At 35.0% G+C, this 26,596-nt stretch overlaps 1 protein-coding gene across 1 annotated transcript; it reads right to left on the bottom strand.

Annotated features, from left to right (window-relative positions):
* Window positions 1–23,199: 23,199 nt before the first annotated feature.
* LOC149249196 (uncharacterized) lies at window positions 23,200–24,578 on the bottom strand. Its single transcript, XM_089456199.1, has 2 exons — window positions 24,265–24,578; window positions 23,200–23,809 (listed from the first exon to the last, which is right to left on the bottom strand). The coding sequence occupies exons 1-2, from the start codon at window positions 24,365–24,367 to the stop codon at window positions 23,496–23,498; spliced, it is 417 nt and encodes a 138-aa protein (XP_089312325.1). The 5' UTR covers window positions 24,368–24,578; the 3' UTR covers window positions 23,200–23,495.
* Window positions 24,579–26,596: the final 2,018 nt, after the last annotated feature.

Raw genomic sequence — 26,596 nt, 5'->3', positions numbered from 1 at the left:
AGGCCTTTGTTTCAGCCGGATGTATACCCCAGGAATTTTGTACACCCCTCCACGTGGGGGGGTGCGGGGAGGACTTGTCCCCCCCGCAGGGGTCCGGGGGCCAACGGTCCCCCGGTGGGGGTTCGGTGGCAGTGCCCCCGAAGCTACAAACAGATGTAAAATTGCCTTGTAAAAGTATAGTAATTTCTAGTCAATCTGGGCCGTTCATTAGGCGAATGATCTGATGGTAGAAATTATGTTTATTTTAGGGTTTTTTGCCCTAGAAGGCAACCCCTCTCTTTGTATGAGGGCATGTATTTGAGGCTGTGTAATAGATGTGTATTCTGTGAGCGAGAAACAGAGAGGTGAGACTGTGAGAGAAAACAGAGGATATTACAGCGGATCTGCTGTAGGTTGTGTCTCTTCATTTTGCTGGATAATAGAAAGGAAGGACTGGATGTTCGGGGTGGACATAGCCCAAACTGGGTGAACCACGTATATCTGTGTCTCTCTTGTTTTATGCTTTTTCTATGTTTATATTTTTGCAAGATTTTATGTGTTCCATTGTTCCGTAATATATAATTTTATAACAACTGGTATCAGAGCCGAAGGTCTATTTGGCTGATAAACTTGCAGGAAAGAAGGGTTCCTCATTCGAATGGGAGCAATGGTGGAAGATGGTAAGTTTAGGGTCGAGAAATTTAACGGCCAAAACTTCTCGCTATGGAAGATGCAGATGGAAGATTATCTGTATCAGAAAGATCTGTACCTACCATTGAGCGGAAAAATAAAGAAGCTGACGGCTATGACAGATGAACAATGGAACCTTCTCGATAGAAAGGCACTCAGAACAATACGGTTGTGCCTTGCTGCGTCAGTCGCCTTCAACATTTCGAAGGAAACAACAACAGAGGGTTTGATTCAGGCGTTGTCAAAACTATATGAAAAACCCTCGGCCTCAAACAAGGTATTTATTATGAAATGGTTATTTAATATGAAGATGTCGGAAGGTGGATCTATTGCAGATCATTTAAATGATTTTAATACAGTTACAAGTCAGTTAAGTTCTGTAGGGGTAAACTTTGAAGATGAAGTTAGAGCTCTGTTATTCTTGTGCTCATTACTAGAAAGTTGGAATGGTTTAGTATTGGCCATTAGTAACTCTGTCTTTGGATCTAGTACTTTAAAGTTTGATGATGTTGTCGGTGCTATCCTTAGCGAGGAAATGTGACGAAAAAGCTCTTGTGAGACATCGGGTAAAGCTTTGAGTGCAGAGTCTAGGGGAAGAAAAATGGAAAGAGGAAAGAGCTCAGGACATCTCAGTAAATCAAGGAAAGGCAGATCTAAGTCCAAATCGGGGATAGTGTGCTGGAAATGTAGAAAGAAAGGACACCTAAAGAAAGACTGTAGATTTCGGAAGGGAAAAGAAGGAGATACACAACAAGAAAACAATCATGAAGCAAATGTGACAGGTGAGGTGTTACAAGATGCTTTGATTATTTCTTTCGAAAATATTATTGATTCCTGGGTGGTAGATTCAGGGGCCTCATTCCATGCCACACCTGATAAGAAATACTTTCATGACTATGTTCAAGGAGATTTTGAACAAGTTCGTTTGGGTGATGATAAACCCTGTAAAATTGTTGGAATGGGTAAGGTTCTTGTAAAACAGCAGAATGGAAATGAATGGCTACTAAAGGAGGTAAGGCATGTTCCAGATCTAAAGAAAAATCTGATTTCAACAGGGCAGTTAGGCGGTGAAGGTTGTGTGACAAATTTCACAAATAAAGCTTGGAAGGTCACCAAAGGAGCCCTGGTAATAGAAAAAGGAAAAAAGGTTGGTACATTGTATTTATGCAATGGTATTTCTAACTCTGTTAATGCTTTAACTTCCAAAGGAGCAGATGCAGCATTATGGCATCATAGGCTTGGACACATGAGTGAAAAGGGGATGAATATTCTTCACTCAAGGAATTTGTTGCCGGGTTTGAAGAATGTTGATTTGGACTTCTGTGAGAACTGCATTTATGGAAAACAGAAGAGAGTCAGATTTCTCAAAGTTGGGAAAGAAAAGAAGAGCAAAAAATTAGAGCTTGTGCATACAGATGTATGGGGACCTGCTCAGGTATCATCTATCGGTGGCTCTCATTATTATGTTACCTTTATTGATGATGCAACTAGAAAAACTTGGATTTATTGTATTAAGAATAAATCTGATGTATTTGATACTTTCATGAAATGGAAAGCTTTGGTTGAGATTGAGACAGGGAAGAAATTAAAGTGTCTTAAATCAGAAAATGGAGGTGAATATTGCAGCAAAGAGTTTGATAGGTACTATTTAGAGCATGTAATTCGTAGAGAGAAGACAGTTCCAAGAACACCACAAGAAAATGGTGTGTCAGAAAGGATGAACAGAACAATCATGGAGCGTGCAAGGTGCATGAGATTGCATGCAGGATTGCCTTTATAGTTTTGGGCAAATGTTGTAGATACTGTTGTTTATCTAATAAATAGAGGGCCTTCAAGTTCCTTGGGTGGTGGTGTTCCGGAGGAAGCATGGACAGGTAAAAAGGTAAACTACTCCTTTTTAAAGCCTTTTGGTTGTGAGGCCTTTGTCCATATTGATAAAGAAAATAGAACAAAGCTTGAGGCAAAGTCAAAGAAATGTACCTTTATTGGATATGGTGTTAATGATTTTGGTTATCGCTTATATGATTACAAAAATCACAAAATCATTAGGAGCAGAGATGTAATATTCAATGAAAAGGTCTTGTATAAGAATCAATTGCAGGAAAAAGAAAACAAGGAATACGCAATTCTTGATGAAATCACTGAAAAAGTAAAGGTGCCTAAAAATAATAATAATCAACAACCACAACAAAAACAACCACCACAACAACAACAGGTACCCCAAACACCTGAAAGTGGTGTTAGAAGATCTACTAGGATAAGTAGACCCCCTGAACGATACTCTCCTTCATTGTATTATTTATTGTTGACTGATTCCGGTGAACCTGAATGTTATGAAGAAGCAATGCAGGTTGAAATCAGGAAGAAGTGGGAGGTAGCCATGAAAGAAGAGATGGACTCCTTAATGCATAACCAGACTTGGGACTTAGTCAGGTTGCCTGCAGGTAAAACTACATTGTAGAATAAATGGGTTTACAGGCTGAAGGAAGAAGATGGAGGAAAACATAGGTACAAAGCTAGACTTGTGGTGAAGGGGTTTTCACAGAAGAAAGGTATTGATTTTGATGAAATATTTTCTCCTGTTGTTAAAATGACTTCAATCAGAACTATTTTAAGTCTAGTGGCAGTTGAAGATTTGCATCTTGAGCAGTTAGATGTAAAGACAACCTTTCTCCATGGGGATTTGGAGGAAGAGATATATATGCAGCAGCCACAAGGATATGAAGTGAAAGGGAAGGAGAAACTAGTGTGCAGGTTGAAGAAGAGCTTGTATGGCTTAAAACAGGCTCCAAGGCAGTGGTATCTAAAATTTGACAAGTTTATGTCTAAACAAGGTTATACTAGATGTCACTCTGATCATTGTGATTATCTGAAAAAGAAAAATGATGGCAGCTATATTATATTGTTATTGTATGTAGATGACATGCTTGTTGCAGGGTCTAACATGCAGGAAATAAATGTGCTCAAAAGAAAATTGGCAAATTCATTTGCAATGAAGGATTTGAGAGCTGCAAAACAAATCCTTGGTATGAGAATCACTAGAGACAGGAAAAATCGCAAATTAACATTGTCTCAGAATGAGTACATACAAAAGGTGTTGAAAAGATTTAACATGCACAATGCAAAACCAGTTAGTACACCTTTTGCTAGCCATTTCAAACTTAGCAAGGAAATGTGCCCAAAGACCCAAGAAGACATGGATTATATGTCTAAAGTGCCATATGCATCAGCAGTTGGAAGCTTAATGTATGCAATGGTCTGCACAAGGCCTGATATTGCACATGCAGTGGGAGTTGTAAGCAGGTATATGAACAATCCAAGAAAGGAACATTGGATGGCAGTGAAATGGATTCTCAGATATTTGAAAGGTACCACAAATCAATCATTATGCTTTGGTGGTGCAAACATTTCTCTACAGGGATATGTTGATGCAGATATGGCAGGTGACAGAGATAACAGGAGGAGCACTACAGGATATGCATTTACTGTTGGTGGAACAGTTGTCATTTGGGTTTCAAAAATCCAAAGTGTTGTTGCACTTTCAACAACAGAAGCAGAGTATGTTGCTACTACAGAGGCTAGTAAAGAAATGATTTGGTTACAAAGGTTCATGGGTGAATTGGGTAAGGAGCATGATATGGGCACATTATACAGTGATAGCCAAAGTTCTATTCATCTTGCAAAGAACTCAACATTTCATTCTAGGACTAAACACATACAGCTCAAGTACCATTTCATACGATCAGTGTTGGAAGATGGAGAGTTGAAGCTGGAAAAGATACACACTAGCCAGAATCTTGCAGATATGCTAACAAAAGTTGTAACTAGGGAGAAACTGAGAATATGCTCAGTTTCAATTGGTCTTCAAGGATGACGATGAAGATGAGAAATAGCTAGGTCCAAAGAGGAGTCATTGTCCAGCAAATGAAGCAGCGGTGGAGCTGCTACAATCATTCTCCAAGTGGGAGGTTGTTGTGTGTGGAGCATGATTGTTCAGAGGTCTTTGTTTCAGCCGGATGTATACCCCAGGAAGTTTGTACACCCCTCCACACGGGGGGGTGTGGGGGGGACTTGTCCCCCCTGCGGGGGTCCGGGGGGGCCGATCCCCCTCGGCTGGGGGGTCTGGGGGCCAGCGGTCCCCCGAAGCTAAAAACAGATGTAAAATTGCCTTGTAAAAGTATAGTAATTTCTAGTCAATCTAGGCCGTTCATTAGGCGGATGATCTGACGGTAGAACTTATGTTTAGTTTAGGGTTTTTTGCCCTAGAAGGCAACCCCTATCTTTATATGAGGGCATTGTATTTGAGGTTGTGTAATAGATGTGTATTCTGTGAGCGAGAAACAGAGAGGTGAGACTGTGAGAGAAAACAGAGGATATTACAACGGATCTGTTGTAGGTTGTGTCTCTTCATTTTGCTGGATAATAGAAATGAAGGACTGGCTGTTCGGGGTGGACGTAGCCCAAACTGGGTGAACCATGTATATCTGTGTCTCTCTTGTTTTATGTGTTTTCTGTGTTTATATTTCTGCAATATTTTATGTGTTCCATTGCTTCGTAATATATAATTTTATAACAGGATTTCAGAGACCAAATTATTTGACTTTGAAAGGATCAAGAATAGTTGAGGAAGAGAGTGATGCTGCAACTTAGTGACTGTCTGGAACCATATTTCAATATAGTTGTGATGCCTCTGGTCCACTTGTTGATTTAGATCATCTTGTATGTCTTCTTCTACCACGACCTTCAAGTATTCCTCTTTTTGCTGATTGATCTCTTGAATACATGGAGTATTTGATGGTAACTGCGAGGGAGCTTTCTCACTCTCCGATATTGCTATCTGCTCTTCATCAAATGCAGCCCATGGTTCTTTGATCTTCTCTTTTGAGTATTCTTCTTCTGGATGTGGTCCTTCAATGATATCAATATAATCTCTTTTTTGCAATACCCTTCCTGAGCGATGGTGAATACCATTGAGCTCAAGAGGAGTTGTTTGGAAGTGTTATACCTCAAAATTATAAGTGGGTTGAGCTACTTCAATGTGTGGGTTTGGAAATGGTGGCATAGGTAGTTGAGTGGGAGTGTATATTTGAGATGGATGTGGATGGGTTGTGGTTGTGGTGGAGGTGAATGGTAAGGATAACATGGAGTTTGGTATAGAGGATATTGAGGAAAATATTGAGGATATTGTGGATGGCTCCCATACGTTCCTTGCCAACCTTGTTGCCAAGATTGGTTTTGGGGTTGAGATGGCCAATGTTTCCAAGGAAAGGGTGTGTTCCATTTACTTTGAGGTGGGTGTGCATAAGCTTGAAATTGTAAATTAGGCTTTTGCATCATATTAGGCTAAATAGGCTGCCATGGTCCTCTTGGAACTATATATCATTGCTGCATTGGCAATTGACATGCTCCATTGTCCTCTTGGTGAAATTCCTTCAACCTTGCTAATGAGGAGCAACATTTAACATCACATGATTCTGCATGGACAACACAAACATCTTCTTTTTGCTCATTTTTTATTCTTAAAATTTCTACTTGTTTGGTTAGATTGCTAAGAATTTTTGTTTTAAAGTCATCAAACAAATTGCCATGTTTAGCTTGACTTACCGATCTTGATGTTGATTTACCTACTCTTGCTTTTCCTCTTGATACATGTTGGCATGTTTCACAAATTTCCTCAAATGATAATTGATATACATCACCTCTACTTATGACTCAAATGATAATTGATATACATCACCTCTACTTATGAGATTAAGGAGATCAATCCACTCATCCCTAATTGTTCTAAGTAAGAGGGTTTTTAGTGTATTGGATCCCAAATGATGTAGTTTTTCCCTCTTAAGATTATACGTGAACCTCTTTATTAGATCCTCCAGACTCTCATCTTCTCTTTGATTCATTCTAAATATTTCTTCTTTAAGATCATGATATTTATATTTTTCTAGGAATATATTTTGCATATCATTCCATGATCTTATTGAATTAGTCCCTAAACTCATGAACCATTTAAGAGCTCTATCCTTCAATGTTGTTGGAAACAATCTCAATTTTTGAGTTTTTAATAAGTAACCATAAGATCTACAAACAATCTCAAATTCAAAGAGAAAGGTTTCCGGATCCTCTGACCTTAGACCATGAAATTTTGGAAGAAAAGATGGAGGGATGTTCTTCATGTGCATACTTCCATCAGTATCTTGAATGGGAAATTCGATAGGATCTTCCTCATTGTCATCATCACCATCAATTTCTTCTACATTCTTCACCATATTCTTCTTCTACCTGCAAAAGTGAATGGTGATATGGCTCTTACTGCACCATGTGATCAAATGGGGGGGTGGGTTGGTGTTGGAGAATTTTGTTTTTGTTTTTATGATTGAATGAAAACTATAATGCAATGCAATTTTCTACTTTTGAAATTAAATATGCATAATGAATTTTTTGTTTTTTTTGTTTTTGCAAAAATTAAAAAGAAATGAATCAACTAGGGAAGAAAACAATGCATACTTTGACACCTCCCCGGCAACGACGCCAAAAAGTGATGAGCCTCGGTATTGCAACAAGAATGCTGCAACTCCCAAGGCTACCAACTTTAATTATCAACCCGGGGTTCGTACAAACTTAAGAGATGTTGGCACTATATGTGCGGCATGAAATGTGTCATTCCTTTGCTGTCATGATGTAATGGAGTGCATGTACTGAAGTCAAATCCTACACTAATTGTAGAAAATGAAATGTTCAAAATGGAACCTTAACCTGTTGCAAGAAAGAAAGCACGAGGAAAGAGACAAAAATTCAATGCTAAATCACACCATTTCCTAATTAACTGTCAAGAAACTATGCTTTGCAATAATGCTAAATTATCATGAACCAAATGCTACTATCTAAGCATGGAAGTAAGAAGCATCAAACATCACTAATGTGCAAGTAAAGGGACTGAAATAAATATGTTTTTGTCTTTTTGTCTTTTCATGCAAAATCAAGTATGCAAACTAATTTATTTTGGTGATGTGGCAGGTGAATTAAGGATGTTGGAGGATGGATGGAAGGGTTAGGAGATGGTTGGATGGTGTGGGAGACCCTTGGGAGGCTTTTGGTGACTTCCTAGAGGTTTTCCCTCAATTCGGCCTCAAAACAGGCCATTTCAGGAAAACCTACAGGATGTACTAGAAACCTACAGGATACAACCAAGAGAAAAATGGAAGATGTTTGAGGTTCTGGAAGGCTTAGGGAAGGTGGTAGATGGGTGGAATGGAGTGATAAAATGCCTATGATCACTCAGAACTCAAAACCAAAGTTGGGAGATGAATGGATTTGCTCAAAAAGCTTGGAGAAGTTTCCATGTGAAATGATGAAATTGGTGAGGGTTTAATGACCAAGCAAATCAAATCCAAATTGGATAGGAAAATTTTTGTTATTAAATAGGATGTCTTAGGTCCCTATTCCAAGTGGAATCATTCAAAAATATCTCTGTTAACCCATGCAAAAAAAAAAAATGTTACTAGTCGAAAATCTAGAAATTCGAGAACTAGTGAGCTAGTAAATCTAAAAAATGCCTAACCAAATCAAGTGCAAATGCAATGGAGTAATTTTTGTTATGAAATAGAATTTTTTTGTGATCTAATTCAAGTGGAATAAAGTCGATTGAAGCTCGTTAGCATGCTCAAAAAAATAACAGAAATTTTACTGTTCTCTGTTAAAAGGGAGGTCCAACAATCTAGATTTGGTAATAAGAAGAATAATCCAAGAAACTAAATGATTATTATGAACTTCCAAAGATTTCCAAATGATGAAATAATGCTTGTGATCCTACAAAAGAACTTACATCAACCATTTAACTCAATCCTACAACAAGAAATCATTAATAAATGCAAAAATAGAAAGAAATAAAAACTAGAGATGCATGTGAATAAGCAATGAAAAGAAGGAAAGAAAATGATACAAAAGGGATATGAGGTTCATGGGATGGCCAAGCCTAAGGAAAATCAGAGACCTATGGAGTTGAACAAGATTTAGAAGCTGAACATGACACTAATCTTCATTATTCCATCAATACGATTACATCCCTGCAAGAAAATACAATGGAGCTGCAAGAATACAAGCTCTCTCCACAATAACACTCAAAAACAATCTCCATCTAGAGGAAAATTTGACTTGGTACTTATACAAAATGATTAGGAATCATTCCCCATGAATGGAGGAAGCTTTCCCCACCAAAATCCCTTGATTAGTGGATCTTCTCCCTTAATTAGTGGAACACATTCCTAGATTTTCTCAGTCATTGGAGTTCCACAATTTGTGCCATAATTCCATAATATCTTGTTTTATTATTACTTATTATTGATCCTCCAGTAGTAGGGAACACGTCCTTAAATTATCTCCTCCTCCAACTCTTCATAATCTGCCCAATATTCTCATAATATTCCACAAAAGATAAATAATATTAGGCACAAATATTCAATTATTCATAAACCTTCCTAATGAATATATTAAAGTTAAAAATAAATTATCTAATGCAAAAAGAGAGGTTTAATGTGTTGAAGGATGGTCATAGGCCTTAATTTATGTTTTAAATTAGAGGCATGCACCTTAATTTATGTCTAATTTAGAGGCCCATCAATATTATAGCTCTTGCTCTTGTTCTTAGGTCACAGGTACATCTGATGAATGTGAGGATCAATCCCTCTATATAAAAAATAGAGGATGATGTAGAGCCATCCCATGACTTATGAAATGGACAAGAGCTCAAGACCTTGATAAAAGGGTTGTAGTCTCCTTGGTTGATAAATATGATTAAGAATCCATCTAGTCAGAGGGATTAGATTGAGTGCAACCATCTGATATGATGATGTGAGTGATATATCCATCATGAAAGGAATATGCTCTCAGATAAAAAAGGCTATGATGAGATCTTAGCACATGTTGTCGAATGCTCTATTATCAAATGTTTGTAAAGTTGTCTTCCTCCATGGTGTCTATAAGGAAGGAGCATACTTGGATCTACCTCAAGGCTTTGAGGTGCATGAAATAAGATTCATGATTATAGATGGAAGAAAGCCCCATATGAAATTGAGCAAGCCCTGTACTTTTGGCATGCTTGGATTGATGGTCATTTGATGCAGACACCAACCTATCTTCAAGGTTGCAAGTATGTCTCTGATATTTGATTATATATGCTATAATTTATTTATGACAGGATCAAATCATCTCATTTTTCAGTCCTAAAGGGATCTTCCCCCTGAATCTAGATGATCAATTTCTTGAATTTGAAAATGCAACAAAGAGATGATGAGGACATACTAGTCATGAGAAGTGTATTGATAGTGATACACTGACGCAGTTGAGAGAAACTCCTCTTCAGATATAATTTTGATGGAATCCCATGATGAACCAACAAATAGTTGTATTCTTGATTTGCAGTATGTTCTTTGATCCATATAGATCTTAAATGTGTATATTGGAATGAAGCACAAATGGTATCGGGATACCCAGACAATGTAGTCATTCATGAACTAAGACACACTACCAGAGACTTTATGGATACACTAATGTTGAGATTGTTGTTGATTGAAATAACACATATGAATGTTGCCCTAGGTATGCCCTGGTTTCCTGAATGATTTCCTAGCATAGAAATTTGTTGCTTTGAGAGGCAATGTGCATTGTTGGCTGCGAGACAATATGAGGAAGCTCTTTGGAGAGTTGTTTTGAGTAAATGTTGGGCACGACTATGATATGTTGTGATGAGATTTGAAATTTAGAGAATTCCATGTTTCAGGTCCAAGCATTTTTTATATTAGATATGGTTATATTTGGGATGTGTTGTAGAGGGAGTAGTGTGGCTTTGACACTATTGTGCTATGGTATTAAAGCAATGAGGCATCAAAAGATGATTTAGTTGCAAATATTATTACGAAGACTTTATTGAAAGGGAAGTTCTTAGTCTTCAAAGAGTGGCTTGGACTGATGGATGTGACGCTCCTGGGCAAGGGTCCCGACTGATCGAGGACATTGAGCTATGCTCTTTCCTCCTATCTAAGCTCCGAGGGAGAGGAATTGAGCTAGAGATCTCTTAGGGTTGAGGGAAATCTAGAAAATATGATAGTTGTGATCCTTACCTCACGATAAGTAGTATCATGCATATTGTCTGAAAATAGAATAACTGAGATCCTTACCTCACGATAAGTAGTATCATGCCTATTGTCTAAAAATAGAATAACTGAGATCCTTACCACATGGTAAGTAGCATCCTGCCTATTGTCATCTTTGGGACTTGACATAGTATAACCCAGTTGGCATCCTACCCACAATATGGGCTTGTTGGGATTGTTCCTCCCCTTGTGGCCAATGGATTGAGGTGACTTTGGATAACTAAGATCCTTACCATTTATGGTAAGTAGTATCCTTCCTAAGTGAGAGGATGCAAGTGTTCTACCACTGAATCTTGAGGGTCAGCATGGTAAGATCAATGGACGATAGGATAGTTGCAATCCTGACCTTCTATGGTAAGTAGTATCCTACCTATTGTTGTGACGATAAGATATTCGTGATCCTTACCTTCTATGGTAAGTCGTATCCTACCTATTTCCGATTGGATATAGGGTGGTAGCCTGAAGCTCCCCTATGATTCTTCTTCTTCTTTATATTGATACATCATTGTTCAACTAATGATCAAAGGAAACAAGCCAAGATAAGATGTGATGAGATGGATGTCTTGTTGATGTAGTTGAGATGCAGGTCATGCGATATGACCTAGAGACTAGTAGGGTTTGGAAGATCAATATCCCCTTTTGCCAATTGCAGATTATTCTTCTTCTGTGACAAGATGAAATGAGACTTGAATCGAGATGAGATGAGATGATACATGTGGAAAGAGACTTGTATATCTGAGATGGAATTTATAATGCGAATGGAAATTCCTCCCTAGCTGAGAGGGAGTGTTGAAATTGGGGCAACTTAGGTATGAATTTCCCATAGAAACCCTAAAATCCCAAGAAGATCCATTCTCGCCCTAAAGGAAGATCTAAATTGATAAAATAAATATTATTTCTAATACGTGCAAATTTGGCGCGACACTTCTCTCATTATTTAAATATGGAAAATCATCATGAGCAATTAATTATTTAAGGCACGTTGAAAATGTATTTGAATATTACTGGGGAAAATTTAAACTTGCGGTTCTTCCCTCCAAAAGATTACCATGTCAAATCCCTTATGGAAAATCCATGTCCCAAAAGCAAATATAATTAAAAGACATTTGTTATGGATCATTTTAGAGCACAAGGAAATCAAGATTCTCTAAATCTCGATATATTTATGGTTTGTATACCTCCTCTGAGACTCGCTTTCTTTTACAATGACCAGATTTCATTGAGGATCACATATTTTGTCTTTAGCTCACACAAGTTCACATGATGGCTCACATTTTATTGGTGGCTCATGGGCCATGTTCATTAAAGGCTTGTTATATAAGTTTGTGTGTGTCTCACATACACTCTGTGCACCGCATACATCTTATGGCATCGCTACATGAATATGATCACTACATACATCTTATGACATCGCTACATGAACAAGATCATCGCATACATCTTAATCACTACATGAATAAGATCACCACATATATCTTATGGCATACTACATGAACAAGATCACTACATACATTCTTTGGCATCACTACATGATCAAAGTCATACATTTTAAGTGACATCACATACTCTTTGGCTACTCTACATTAACAGTGGAATCACAACTTTATGACATCGACATCCCATGACAGTAGCCATGATGTTCCCTGTAGCTCGGTCGCACTTGAGACAACACAGTGGGTAGGTTTGTGGCCCGAAGTATATATGTATCTCTTCATATACTCTAAGATCAGATAATTACACCAGTGCCAATGTAAATATAATAATTGTGGCTCACTAGACTTTACTTCCATGACATCGCACTCATGCATTCACATTATGGTATTGTTTCATATCCTCTGAGTATGGTCTTACGTTTTGCAATAATCTATGGTTAATCTCACATGGTACAAATATTTATGGTTATCTTTACTTATGTGATATAATCAATAAGGAAAAGCAACCTAACCAAATTCTTAAGTGATAGTCAGAATGTAACCTTGTCCTCATATGATACTTAATGTCAGTACCCAAATTCATGATGATAGTGCCTGGAAGAGAGTATGATACCTATGACCTTGATGGAAAAAGATTTATGATATATATTATAACAATGACTTTATGTATCTAGATGACAATGATAACAAAATGTTCATAACACTCTTGATGAAAATGGTAAAAATAATTGATCTAATGACTAAGATGTGACAGTGACGTATGAAAGTTCCCTATGACAGTTATATCAATTCTTTTGATATGTATCAATGATCCTAATGGTAGTAACATGACAACACATCATGACTATGATCTATATGATAGGGAGCATGATGTTCAACTATTATAGTGAGAGTAATATTGATAACTAAGATCGCATGAGTGATGGAATATGTGACAATATCTCTATGTCAGATGTTATATTGGATATATGATAACAACTCTGTTGGACTTGTTTCATTTAGTTCACAAATGAAGTTGTGAACTGACTTGGGTTGGCCTTAGGAGGCTTGTTGTGATCGATGTATCTCATTGTACTTTTTATCTCAGCTAAAAATTTGATGCATATCTAATAGAAGAAGAATATTTTTGGGTTTTCCCCCTTGTGGAGTTTTTCCCTGGTCTCCGACCTCATTCCTGGTGTCTCTATTTGTGCATGCTTTTCTTTTGTTATTCTTTTCTGCTCCGCTGCATTGTTGATGTTTATTGTTCTCTCTACATAATTGTTAATGATGATATGATATGGGGTCAATGTGATATGGAAACTTTAATGTGAAATTAATTAAAAGTTTATAAATGGAATTATATTTAACAAAGAACAATCTATAAATTAACACCATTCAGGTGGTCCATGTAGCCTCTGCAATCATAGTTCTATTGGGAGAAGAAGCCATTGATGATGCTCTATGTTTTTCAAAAAGAGGTTTAGTTTGTAGATTCAATGGTCTCTAGCCCTATTTAGTTGATCTCCATTAGTGGATCTCAAAGAACCTTCTTCATTATCAACTTAATATTTATCTTCTAGCCCGTCATTTTTTTGTAGAGATGTTCGAAACTTTAAATGACAGGAATGTTGTTTTCAATAATGGCCCCTGGTTTTGGGGTAGAGTGGGTATTTTTATGCAACCATGGTCCCCCTCGTTCGGTCCTCTTACAACTTCAATTTCTTCTGCGCTTGTTTGGGTCAAACTTCCAAATCTTCCCCTGCACCTTGTGAATCTCTCTTGGCTTAAGGCTATTGGGCATGCAATTGGAGTCTTCCATTTTTGTAACCCAAAAAAATAATATTATCTCAACCCCATATATTCTCGTATTTATGTAGAGATGGATTTTAGTAAGGGTTTTCGAATAGAGTTGAATTTGACCTACACAAATTACTTATGGGTTCAAAAGTTTGATTAAACAATATTTCCTTTCGGTGTTGAACGTGTTACGAGACATGGCACACAGTTAAAAAATGCCTCGGAGCCATGAAAATTTCCAATACATAGACAACTCGAAAAATAGTCGAAGTCACAAATGGTTGGAAGGCGCCCAGAAAGAACACTATATAGTTTTTAAGGAAGAAGGCAAACAAGAAGAAAAAATGGAAAAGAATAAGCAAAAGTCATAAACAATCCACTGGACACAACTTTAGTAGAAGAACATGCTCAATGGAACCTTAAGAACAATATCTCCTCCCATGTTTCTTAAAAAAATAAGACTAAACAGTTAACTTCTTGTGCATATCAGGTAGATGAGGAAGAGCCACTATGGGGCCAAAAGGATGATGTTGTTAGTAGAGATAATCCTCAGATGGGTGACTGGCCAAATTCATTAAATGACTTAGGATGGGCACAAGTTGGAAAAAGGGTGGAAAATATCTTGGCAGGAAAACAAGAAGCCAATCAAAATTAAAGTGACAATTAGATTAGAATGGGGTGCAAATGTCTTTCAATCTTAGAAGCATTTTAGGAAATTTTTAGTTGGAATGGGAATAAGTTTTTTGTATTGTGGAGTTCTTGATTGAGGATTTGGATTGAATTTGTATGCTCAATCTCAAATCCTCAAGAAATTGAGCTATGAGAGGCATTCATGTAACTTATTTCCTGGGTTCTTGTTGTGACTAGATGGAAATTTTATTTAAAATCTTCTCATGTGTGTTAAAAAAACAAAATAGCGCACAAGAATTTACAATTAAATGTTCTAAGATTATTATTTGCAACCCTCTTCCCTTATAAATAAGACTAACAAATAGAGGAAATGAAATTAAGTATTTAACATAGCCACTTTACTAACATTTCAATTAAGAACTGCATACATTTTACGATGCAAGCAAAACACATAGAAAAGTTAGGAGCTAGTTAATTTAAATTTCTCCTAATAGATGTTCATTGATTCCATGATATCATGGTTCCATTTGTATAAACCATTAAAGCTCATAGATTACACACATTTTTGAACAATAACCTTACCTATGAAACATTTTTGAACCTTACTAATAACATACATAAACTTTATAATTAAAATTTCTAAGCATTATTTGTAATCCTCTTCCCTTGTAGAAAATAAGACTAACAAATAGAGGAAATGAAATGAAGTACTTAAAATAGCCACTCTACTGACTTTTCAATTAAGAGGAACAATACATTTTAGGGTGCAAGAAAAACACATAGAAAAGTTAGGAGCTAGTCAACTTAAATTTATCCTAGTAGATGTTTGTTGAATCCATTATATCATGGTTCCATTTGTATAAACTATTAAAGCTCATAAATTACACACATTTTTTAACAAGAACCTTTTGAACCTTACTAATAGAAAACATGAACTTTACAATTAAAAATTCTAAGCTATTATTTTCAACCCTCTTCCCTTATAGATAAGAGGACGAACAAGTAGAGGAAATGAAATGAAGTATTTAACATAGCCACTTTACTAACTATTCAATTAAAAGGAATGTTACGAGTTAGGATATAGGAAAAACACATAGAAAAGTTACGAGTTAGTCAATTTAAATTTATCCTAGTAGATGTCCATTGACTCCATGATATCATGGTTCCATTTTTTAAACCTTTAAAGCTCATAGGTTGCACACATTTTTAAACAAGAGTTATAGATGTAATTGCATGAATAGGTAATAAAACTTTTAACAAACTCTCAAAGGCAAAGGCACCTTGCATGCTAGTTTTTTCCACCATGAGGAAAACAACTTGAATGAGGACTACATTGTGAACAAGACTACAAGACTACATGCAAGAGAATACAATATGAAAACAAGGGACATGCAAGCCTTAATTCCTCCCCTAGGCACAAAGGATGCAATTGTAGATAATATGTATTGAGGAGCACATTGCCAAACATAAAATGTATTTAAAGAGCACATTTCCAAATGCAAAATATATTTAAAGAGAACATTTTTTACCAATAGGGCATCATAGAGCCAAAACTACCGACGGGACCAAAACATAACCACCAAGAACTTCAAAAAATAGTGATTGCAAACACCCAGTAATCCCACTTTACCTATGTGGCTAACCTCCATGCCACTCACACAAAAATCTAAGGAAATAGTTCAAAATGAAAAGAGAACATGGGCATAACAATAAACTAGCACTCATACACTCTATACCAATACAAAGATACCAAAACCTAAAAAATTGAGAATGTTGTGACCAACACTATCCCAAGTAGCCCTTCAAAACACAATGCCAAATGAAATAAACCCAAGAAGCTATGGTTAAATAAAAAACAACCATTAATGGTTAGATTTGTTCTCCATCGAAGGAAATTAAAACTAGAAGAATTTCTAACACAAACAACCTAGAGTAAAAACACAATGACCCATACAAAAAATAAAACACATCGAATGTGATCCACTACCAACATCACTCAAGTAGCTAATATCCATGCTCCATAACCACCATAGTAAATAACATTCAATCTAGTAGTAAATTGTTGAATGTGTTGTCATTGATGTCAAGCTCAAGGGGAGCTTATTAAGTGTAAATTGTCATGTTGCATTAGTGGAGTTGTCATTAATATCTGAGTGTATGTTTTCTAACCTACTATCATGGATGAATTTAGTTTGATTAGCCTATATTTGCAGGCAATTTGAGTATAGATGTTGGTTCAATTGAGCCTAAAATATGTTTGGTTAGGTATCTCTTTCATATATCTTTCTATCTATATATGGAACTTTTCTTAACTCCTAGGGAATGAGGAGAAAACTAAAGTTAAAGTAAATAAATTTAGTAGGGCTCCAACCTAGCCAAGGCATCTGGGCATCCAGGTCATCTGGGGGGCAACAAGGAAACACTTAGAAAAATAATTGGATACCAGATACAATATGGGTTTTTCCTTACATTCGTGTTTTGCATATGTATATGGGATTTTTGAGTGTATTTGTACATCTGGGGTTGCACTAAGGAAACCACTTAAGAAATAACCCATATTTAGATTTCCCAATATTAGTTAGTAGGTGGAACCCAGGTGATGATGTGGTGCGAGATGGTAAGAAAAAGTGGCAGAGTGATAATGTGGTAATATCAAGCAATGACTTGTGGCACTCATTTTATCCTTTTAGGTGTCCAAGTGGATGTTTGACGTGTGACACATGGTAGGTGACTGGTAGGACACGTGGCATATAGCACAAAGACAAGTACTAAGTTTGATTGGTACATGGGTAATTGAGGTGGCAGAATTTGATACCTCAAGATTCTCACTAGGAAGTTTTTTTGTAAAATATCACAGTGTTAAAATATTTCCACCTTTTTAATATTTTTGGAGTTCGAAGGCAAAGGTCATTCGAGCATCTAATGATATGGAGGTGTACGTTGCATACTCATTTTCCAAACACCTAGATCCAGATTCAAGGGTAAAGAAGTTTGGTCAAAGTTTTGTGTGCTCAAAGTTCTAGGAAAAAGGAGGCATCTAGGTATCCAGGACTTTGGGCATGCAATAAATTAGCTACTAATGAAAAGGCCCAGACACCAAATTCTAGTGGAGAAAAAGGCCTTGGTCATGATTCCATATGATATAATGTTCAATGTGTAAGGAGTGATCCAACTAATCGGGGGGTAAGAAATGCTTGCTAGTTATTAGTAAGTGTAAATCTAGATTTGACTGGGACCGAGGAGTTGGTCAAGGTTCCAAGCAATTCATGATTCTGTCGCAGAAGGATCAAAAGCTTATTTGACCATTCAAGGCTGAAAAATGTCAAGTCAAAAGTCTTAAGCATGGATTTATAGATATGTGAACATGCTTAAGGATGTGGTTCCGACTGCAGGTCATGAAGAACATAGTTGCTAAGCGCTCTATGATAAATGTTATCAAAAGAAAATCCAACATCTCGATATCTACTACATTGGAAAATTAGTTTCACATGTAAAGGCTTGGGTACGAGATACACTATGGGGTAGTCATTCTAAGGTGGTAGTCATTCTAAGGTAATGATCATAGTCCTTGGACACATGTCTTGATGTGGTTTAGCACTTGTGTGTTAAAAGAAAAAAAAAATGATGTTATGGGCATGAATAATAGTTATTTTGTTGAAACCAAAGATGTTCGATTTTGGGACCAAATTTGTGAAGTTCGTAGGTGTGAAATTTGAAATCAAATGACATGAGAATTCGAAGCCTCTGGTGTTTTCATGTAATGAAGGTGAAAAGGCTGCAATGGACAAGAAATTTTAATGTAGTTCATGAGAGGGAGCGATGTTGTAGAAAATAAAAATAAGCTGAGTTCTTGTTGGGTATATGTGAGAGTGTGTGTGTGCACAACAATTTTTTTGCAGAGGATGAAACTCCTAAATGTTATAAATCTGAAGCAAGTGAGAAGGTAACAACAATTATTTTGAGGGAAAAACGATTGTGTGAGGTTGTAGTGTAAGAAAAAACTGCAAATTAGACAAAGTAGCAGTGTCCATAAGCATATTTTAGAAGAAGCACCTGAGATCTAATGGTAGATTAATTGGTTCAAAGAAGTAGAGAAATAGAGGTTGCTAATGAGAAAAGATCAGAGAAGTAAAGAAAATTTGATATTAAATTTGGTTGTATGTGTGACATTTTGATTAAAGATCTATAGATCTGAGTCTAAAAAGGTTGCAAAAGGAATCTGAGTCGTTGAAGCAAGTTGGTGCTTGTAGATCAGAGGATTGGAGCCTCCTTGTAAATATCAAGGGGTTGGTGCCTCTAGCAAGTTGGTACTTGCAAACAAGTGGGGGGTTGGTGCATCTAGCGAATGGGTGCTTGCAAAGAAGAGGGGGTTGGTGCCTCTTGTAGGATGGTACCTACAAAATCTTAGGTAAATTGAAGCTGACACTTGCATTTACATTAAAATCAAAAGAAGATTTGTGGTTTTCTCCCGTATGAGTTTCCATTTAAATATCCTATGTTTAATGCTCTATCTGATTGGTGCATTATTTTGTAAATGAATATGTTTGATTGGCTAAATAATTGTTAAAATATGATACTAATTTACTCCATCCCTCTCTTTTAATTATCCTAATTTCCAACATAAATAACATTTGGTTTTTAAATATTAAACATAATAAGAATGCTTTAAAACAAAATATCAATTACAATAAGCCAAAAGTGTCAAGTGATACAACCATTCATACCCAAAGATCTCCCAAAAAAAAAAAAAAAAAACCAAATAAAACTAAGCATAACCCCACACACAACTCAAATTCAAAACAACCATTAAAATACTAAATAAAAATGCATGCATTAATCATATTATATATTCTACCACCAACTTTATATAAAATATTTACATAAAAACACATTAATTATATTCCATATTCCATCACTAGCCTTATATAAAACATTTAAGTGAAACATATAACAACTCCCATCATTTTTTTCTCCAAATTCTTTTGTTGCCACACAAATATATATTTAATCTCTACAATAAACCTTCACCAATCACAAAATAAAAAACTAAATTCTTTTGTTGCCACCCAAATATATATTTAATCCTTACAATAAACCTTCACCAATCACAAAATAAAAAACTAAATACAAAAATTATGAAAACTAACCAAAATATATGAAATCCAACTTTAAATATATTTTGATATTCACTTAAAATATCTTCTCCAAATTCCTTTGTTACAACACAAATATATATTTAATCCTTACTCTAAACCTTCACCAATCACAAAATAAAAAATAAATACAAAAATTATGAAAACTTACAAACCAAAATATATGAAATCCAAACTCTAAGTATATTTTGATATTCACTTAAAATACCTAATTCCCCTTTAGCCAAAAATTATAAAAACTTACAAACCAAAATATATATAATATATATATAATAATATCTATTTTTAAAGTCACGGCCAAGCCAGACATCAAATTTGTGTATGAGACCCCCTTGTTTATGAGACAAGAGACCCATCTCCGTGGAGCGATTTGACTGCTAATACTATAAAAGCATATATACTCTACCCCTTTGATTTTGAACCTGTGACCTCTTAAAAGGAAACACATGCTCTTAACTATTAAGCCAACTCAAAATAAAATCCAAACTCTAAAAATATTTTGATATTCACTTAAAATACCTAACTCCCCATAGCCAAAACTTTAATGGATTGCTATGTCCAAGGAGTGTCACACATAACCTCCCAATACTCAAGAATTAAGAACGGTCAAAAGAATCGTATAAAAGTGAATTGAAGAAGTTAAAAGAACCGTTTGAAAAGTGAAGTTGAAGAAAGGTTCGAAGATTCGTTGAATCTAAACGGGTGCACTCAGCTAGGACGGGCAGAGTAGAAATTTCAAACGTAAATCACGTCGTGACAGAACGATGAAATTCTCTGTACAAATTTCTCCGTTAAAAGGATGGACTGTTTAATCACTGAATTTAATTTAATTGTGAATTTAGAAAGTACAAGAATGATGTTATTTTTTTTTTTTTAAATTAAGAATTTAAATATAATTAAATATAATATAATAAACACAGATTTTATCAAAAAATAAAATAATTATTAAAATATTATATTATTGAATGTCATCATCAAAAGTTAAAAAATCCGATTAACTAATATGGTTTATATTAACATACATATCTTTGTCTGTTTTATTTTTATTAATATATATAATTGTTTATATTTAAATTTTTTAAAATATGTTTTTAATATAATAATAAGTCATTTTAAATTGAAAATATTGTGAGAAATTATAATTCATAAAAATAGTTATAATAGAAAAAAGAAAAAGAAAAAATCAAAAAGTTAAATAAAAAGGAAATAAAACTAAAAAGCAAAAATTAATAATTAATAGAAATGGAAGTTACTAAAGAACCCATAATAAGACCTCAAATAATCACGTTATAAATAAATAAATTTAAATAATAATAAAAAATATAAAAATTGAATTCCTAATATTAAACTATGGATAAGCGTCATAAATTTTTGGTCAAAGACAAACTAATACCCAGTGAAAGGCAAAATTGAATGTGTTATACGATATAATAAAGATAACCATATATATTTTTAAATAGAATGGGTAGTTTTTCTATTAAAATATCTGGTTGCATGGGGAATCATATACATGCCACTAGGGCATACCAGGTGGGTTTATATTAAGAATATATATTGAAGAAAAAAATGACATAATATATTGAGGATATATGGGTGGTAAATAGTTTTTATATTCTAAGATATACAAAATGGAGTTCAAAGTTAATGAAAAAATATAAAAGGGTATAAAAAATGTTAATGAAATATCTAGTGGGAGTAGGGGGATTTTAAATTGGGAAGATATATTGGGTTCGTATTGGTAGGGGGTTAAATAATGTGATTTTTACAGGTATTCTATAGTCAAATTAAAGGTATTGTTTAACATGTCACAAAAACACATGATAGGTCAAAGGTTCATTGAGTAAAGTTTGATACATGCTTTGATTTCTATTGCATAAATATTTCAATATATCTATAACAATTTTCTTTTTTCTTTTGTCAATTTTCTGGATTATGATTTTACATTGAAACATTCCATATTCTTTGCAAAATTACTCCAAAAATTCAACATCATAGTAAACTTCTAAATCAATATCTACGTTGCCACCCTTGAACCTAATTCTCCAACAAACACTTATTTACTTAAGTTCTTTTTCCACAAAAACTTGCAAGCTTCCTATCCATTTTCATATACAACTACTATTTTTTCTCCAACAAAATTGAATCTAGCTTTCTTATGGCTTTCCACAAGCTCCCACCTTGTAATTGAGAGTTCAACCATGCCCATCAACACTTTGAACAAATTCTCGACTAATAGAATGAGAAGCTTGACCCCAGCGGTAGCCATATTCACGCTTTCCATACTCAAGTTTCGAAGGCGCTGGACAAACCAGGAAGCAGAAGGGAGAAGCGAGGATAAGACAAGACCCAAAAGGATATTCATGGATCCGGAAGCCTGCAACAAGATATCCTCTGCCATACAAATACCAACCAGACCATAGGAATGGCACAGAGCAATAAAGAATAATGCCATGGGGAATTTCCAATTAGAACAAGTCGTTGCACCGCACCACACCATTTGTCCAGTCTGCAATAACTGAAGAGCAGAGGAAGAGACGTGGATCCCTTGCTGACAACACCATTTGGATGAGATGCTTTACTCCACACAATCCATGAAACCATTCCTTCGCATTCAATGATGCTCCCAGAACGATTCATCATATTGATATAACGCATATAATTTGAATTAAGGGATGGGTAAAAGACCCCTGGATCATTATTATATTCTAATATCCCTAGCCTAGGCTTTGCTCCATGATTAGCCAGTTTATAAACATTTTCACAAAAATGTCTAAGGGTGTGGAAGAGGGAAATCTCTTCAAAGTTCTTTATCTGCAATGCAATTTTGTTCACAATTATTTCAAGTTTTTCACGTTTAGATTAAGAGATCAATTTAATGACTATCATTAAATCCCTAAAACTTTTAATCTCTTTATTTTTATATTAATGACTATGTCTAAACCTTTCTATAATACTATAAATTCAACCTATTATTTATTATTACTATACCTAGTCCCAGAGAAATCTAGTCTGTAATAGATCTTCAAAGCAAAAAAAATAACTATATTGAGTAATAGTTATTAATCATATTTAATATACAAATCACTTTATAACAACCCTCAAATTCCATCTCTTGATTAGTTGTTAATTATATTGAGTATACAAATCACTTTATAACAAAACTCTCAAATTCTATCCCTGGTTGAGATGTTTAATGATTTGCTAAATTGTTTAGGCACTTTTATGAGTCATTAAACTATTTTTATATAAATTGTAAATTATAAATATTCCAAAATTTGCCATCAAATTAATTTCAACAACAGCCACTCAGTAGCGCTCACATATCATGACACAATCAGGAATGTATCATGAATCTTCAATTTGACTTCTAAAACGAAAAAAAAAAATACTTTCACCAGTAAATTTAACTGCACACATCCATTTAACGGTTAAATTTCAACTCAGGAAATACAGATAATAGTGTCAATTCTGTTTGAAACATAAAGAGCAAGAATGCGTATGTCACACAAAGGACTTCAACTCTTATTACAATATAATACCAGTTTTTAACCACCAATATCGACAGAAAATATATATATATATATATAGTGTGGATATATATATATATATATCATTCGTTATATATATATCCACAGAATTCATATATTGTTTTCCTGCTCTAAATAAATAAAAAGGATCGATCATCAATTTGGAATGACTTTGAAGGGCGGCTTTACGAGAGTAGGGGAAGGATCATACGAATCATAGTCTGTAAGAACCGCAACATCCTTTTTCCCATGGCCATTTTGCCCATCCATGGATCTCGTGAATCCTTTGCCTTCCCTGTTAATCTGAGGTGCAGGGCTTACGTGCGGTGATTTTTTCTGGCCAGTTCTTGTTTTCTCTTGATGTTCTTCTTTCCCAGTCTCAGAAGCAGCTGAGTTATAGGTAGGGGCAATTGTGTTGTTATCTGCTTCTTGATCTGTGGGCGCCACCCCCGTATGCTTAGAACAGTCACCTGCAATTGCAAACAATGTGAAGATAAAGTTATCAACCCTAAAATGTTCAGCAGTAAACAGCAACACCAACAATAATAGTATAATTCATGTTACAGTCTTGATGGACTCTAAATACAATCTTCAATAATGACCCATGATATTTGAAAGTTTTGTTTGTAAGACAAGGAACCACTCTATTTATAGAGATTTGAGAGTTTTGTTTGTGGGATAAGGAATTAATTTTAGAGATTTGATTACTGTCTAGTCTAATCGAAGAAATACATTTTTTAATTTTTAGACATATCCATCCTATACTTATTATAACCAAGTGTGAATGACTAATAAGATAATCATCAATATATTGATATGAAAAAACACATATTCTTAACCTTTAAGTGTACCCATCATAACCACTGTGAATGACCGGTAAGATAACCATCAATATACCTGACTGGTAAGATAACCATCAATATACCTGTGTGGCATGCTCCTGCTGTAGCAGCCAACAGCAATAGACATGAAAAAATAATGCATACAGTTATTGTTACTGTGATCAGAGTAGTCCTTGGTAGCCTCATTTCTCTTGGATCTCCTATCTCTTATCTCTTTGCCTATAAGTTCTGCTCAGTCCCTTTGAAAACACATTATTTAAGTTCTGCTCAGTCCCTTTGAAAACACAATTTTGCAGCACTAATTATGCATGAATCTGTACTCTATTATAAAAGTTGCCTGTCCAACCCTAGCCAGCTAATAAATGAAAGGTTGCTTGTCCACCAATGTACATAATCCACAGTTCAACATTCTGAGCTGACTTAGACTTACCATCGATCTCTCGCTTTATGGATCCTACTTAGTGGATCATCTCCGAAGTCTCTTTCACACAATAGTATATCGCTTAAGAATCCTCTGAGCTTTCCTGACGGATAATCATTCGTTGTTTTTCTTATCATTTTAGGATTGTTAATGTCCTGCGAGTGCTCATTCACTGTGTTTTCCGTCATTTCGGGATTATTAATGTCCTGTGAGTGCGTTGCAGTCAGAAGAATCTTTGGATGTTTGTGTAGTGCTCAGTCAGCACGTTCACCTTTAATTCTTGCAGTATTCATATTCTATGAAGAGATTATGGGGTGTCAGAGTTCCGGTGTTTGACATAGTGACCTCCAGCTCTGATATCCAGGGGCATATGACAAAGAATGATAAGAAAAGACAACGGTGGAGAATAAAACGGTCCATCTCTCTTATATTTATTTCAATGCTTTGTCAATATCTAGAATTCAAGGCCAAATGGAAATAAACAATTGCTTCGTCAATGTCTAGAATTTAAGAAGTAAACAACAAATAAAAATAAGCATGCGCACAACATTTTACAAATGGAACAAAACTACATATATGACAAAGCATTGGAATAAATATACCCGCACCACTCTATAAACAAACATATTAAAGAGGGGGGCGTTTTTTTGTGAAACTCGTGTTATTAATGAAAATGACCCATAAAAACGTAATTTTAAGGTTGAGCAAAAGAATATAGTGCATTGAATCTAAGCATAAGGGAATGAATTTCGAAGGGGTTTCCTGAACATGGAGAATATTATCTTCTCAGGAAGTTATAATAAAATATTATAATACAAATGTATTAGCATATTCTAAGGGAAGGGAATATCAAAAGTGGATATGAAATAAAATTAAATTGGAGTGTGTTTTTTAAATAGTAGATTCATATTTTGATGGTGATTTTTTTTTGGAGTGAGTGATTAAATGTTTGTAGTTAGGAAATTAATTGTTTGCTTTGTAGTTGGGACTTATTAAGTTAAAGATGGTCTTATATAAAGATGATCAAAACCATTATAAGTGATTCATTCAAAACATGAGAGTAAATTTAGAAGTGGACTTGGTTAGGTTAAGAGTTGTCTCATCTATATGCTCCTTCAAGATTATGAAGATTGTCAAAACTACTATGGAGTGATTTGTTCATAATATTATAGAGAATGTAGAAGTGGGTCTCAATAATAGAGACAGTTTATGGAAATTATTATTGTCCACTTTGTAGTTGGGACTTATTAAGTTAAGGATTGTCTTATATATAAAGATTGTGAAAACCACTATAAGTGATTCATTCAAAATATGAGAGAGTAAATTTAGAAGTGGACCTAGTTAGGTTAAGAATTGTCTTATCTATATGCTCCTTCAAGATTATGAAGATTGTCAAAACCAATATGGAGTGATTTGTTAAAAATATTAGAGATAATGTAGAAGTGCATCTATCCCACAATAATAATAGAGAGAATTTATGGAAATTATTATTGTTTAGATTAGTGTAAGCACTTAGAGAAGGAAGGAGTTGCAAGCTCCTTGATTTAATATAAATATCACTCCCCACACACAATGTCCAAATTATTTAGAGTGAAAAAATTATTTATTTTTTCAAATTTAAATTGATTTTGATTTACTATGCAAACTATATGGTTACAAAAGAAAAAATATTTGTGGTGACCATTTTTGTTGTATGAAGAGCAGTGATAATAGTAGTGGCAATTGCAACACATTGGGTGATGGAAACAACATAGAATAGAGGTTGAGGGATTGAGCCTTGATCATTGTGTGGGAGGCTGGGGGATCATGTGTTCTACACATAGTACTCTTGAATTTTTCAAGAGAGTATGAGACCCATGAGATGTAAAACACTTACAATACAAAACATGGAGTGCTCGTGACTATTTGGCTTGTTCATCGATTAATTTGTTAGTTTCGTTAGTGAACTGCATTCACAAAGGGAATGGTATGCATAGTGAGAATATTGGTGATAA

Source organism: Pinus tabuliformis, chromosome 7 (genome assembly GCF_031772625.1).
Source record: "Pinus tabuliformis cultivar Carrire ecotype Pingquan chromosome 7, CPIR1, whole genome shotgun sequence".
NCBI lineage: Eukaryota > Viridiplantae > Streptophyta > Pinopsida > Pinales > Pinaceae > Pinus > Pinus tabuliformis.
The sequence above is the reverse complement of the archived record's forward strand: the minus strand, read 5'-3'. Positions and strand labels throughout refer to the sequence as shown.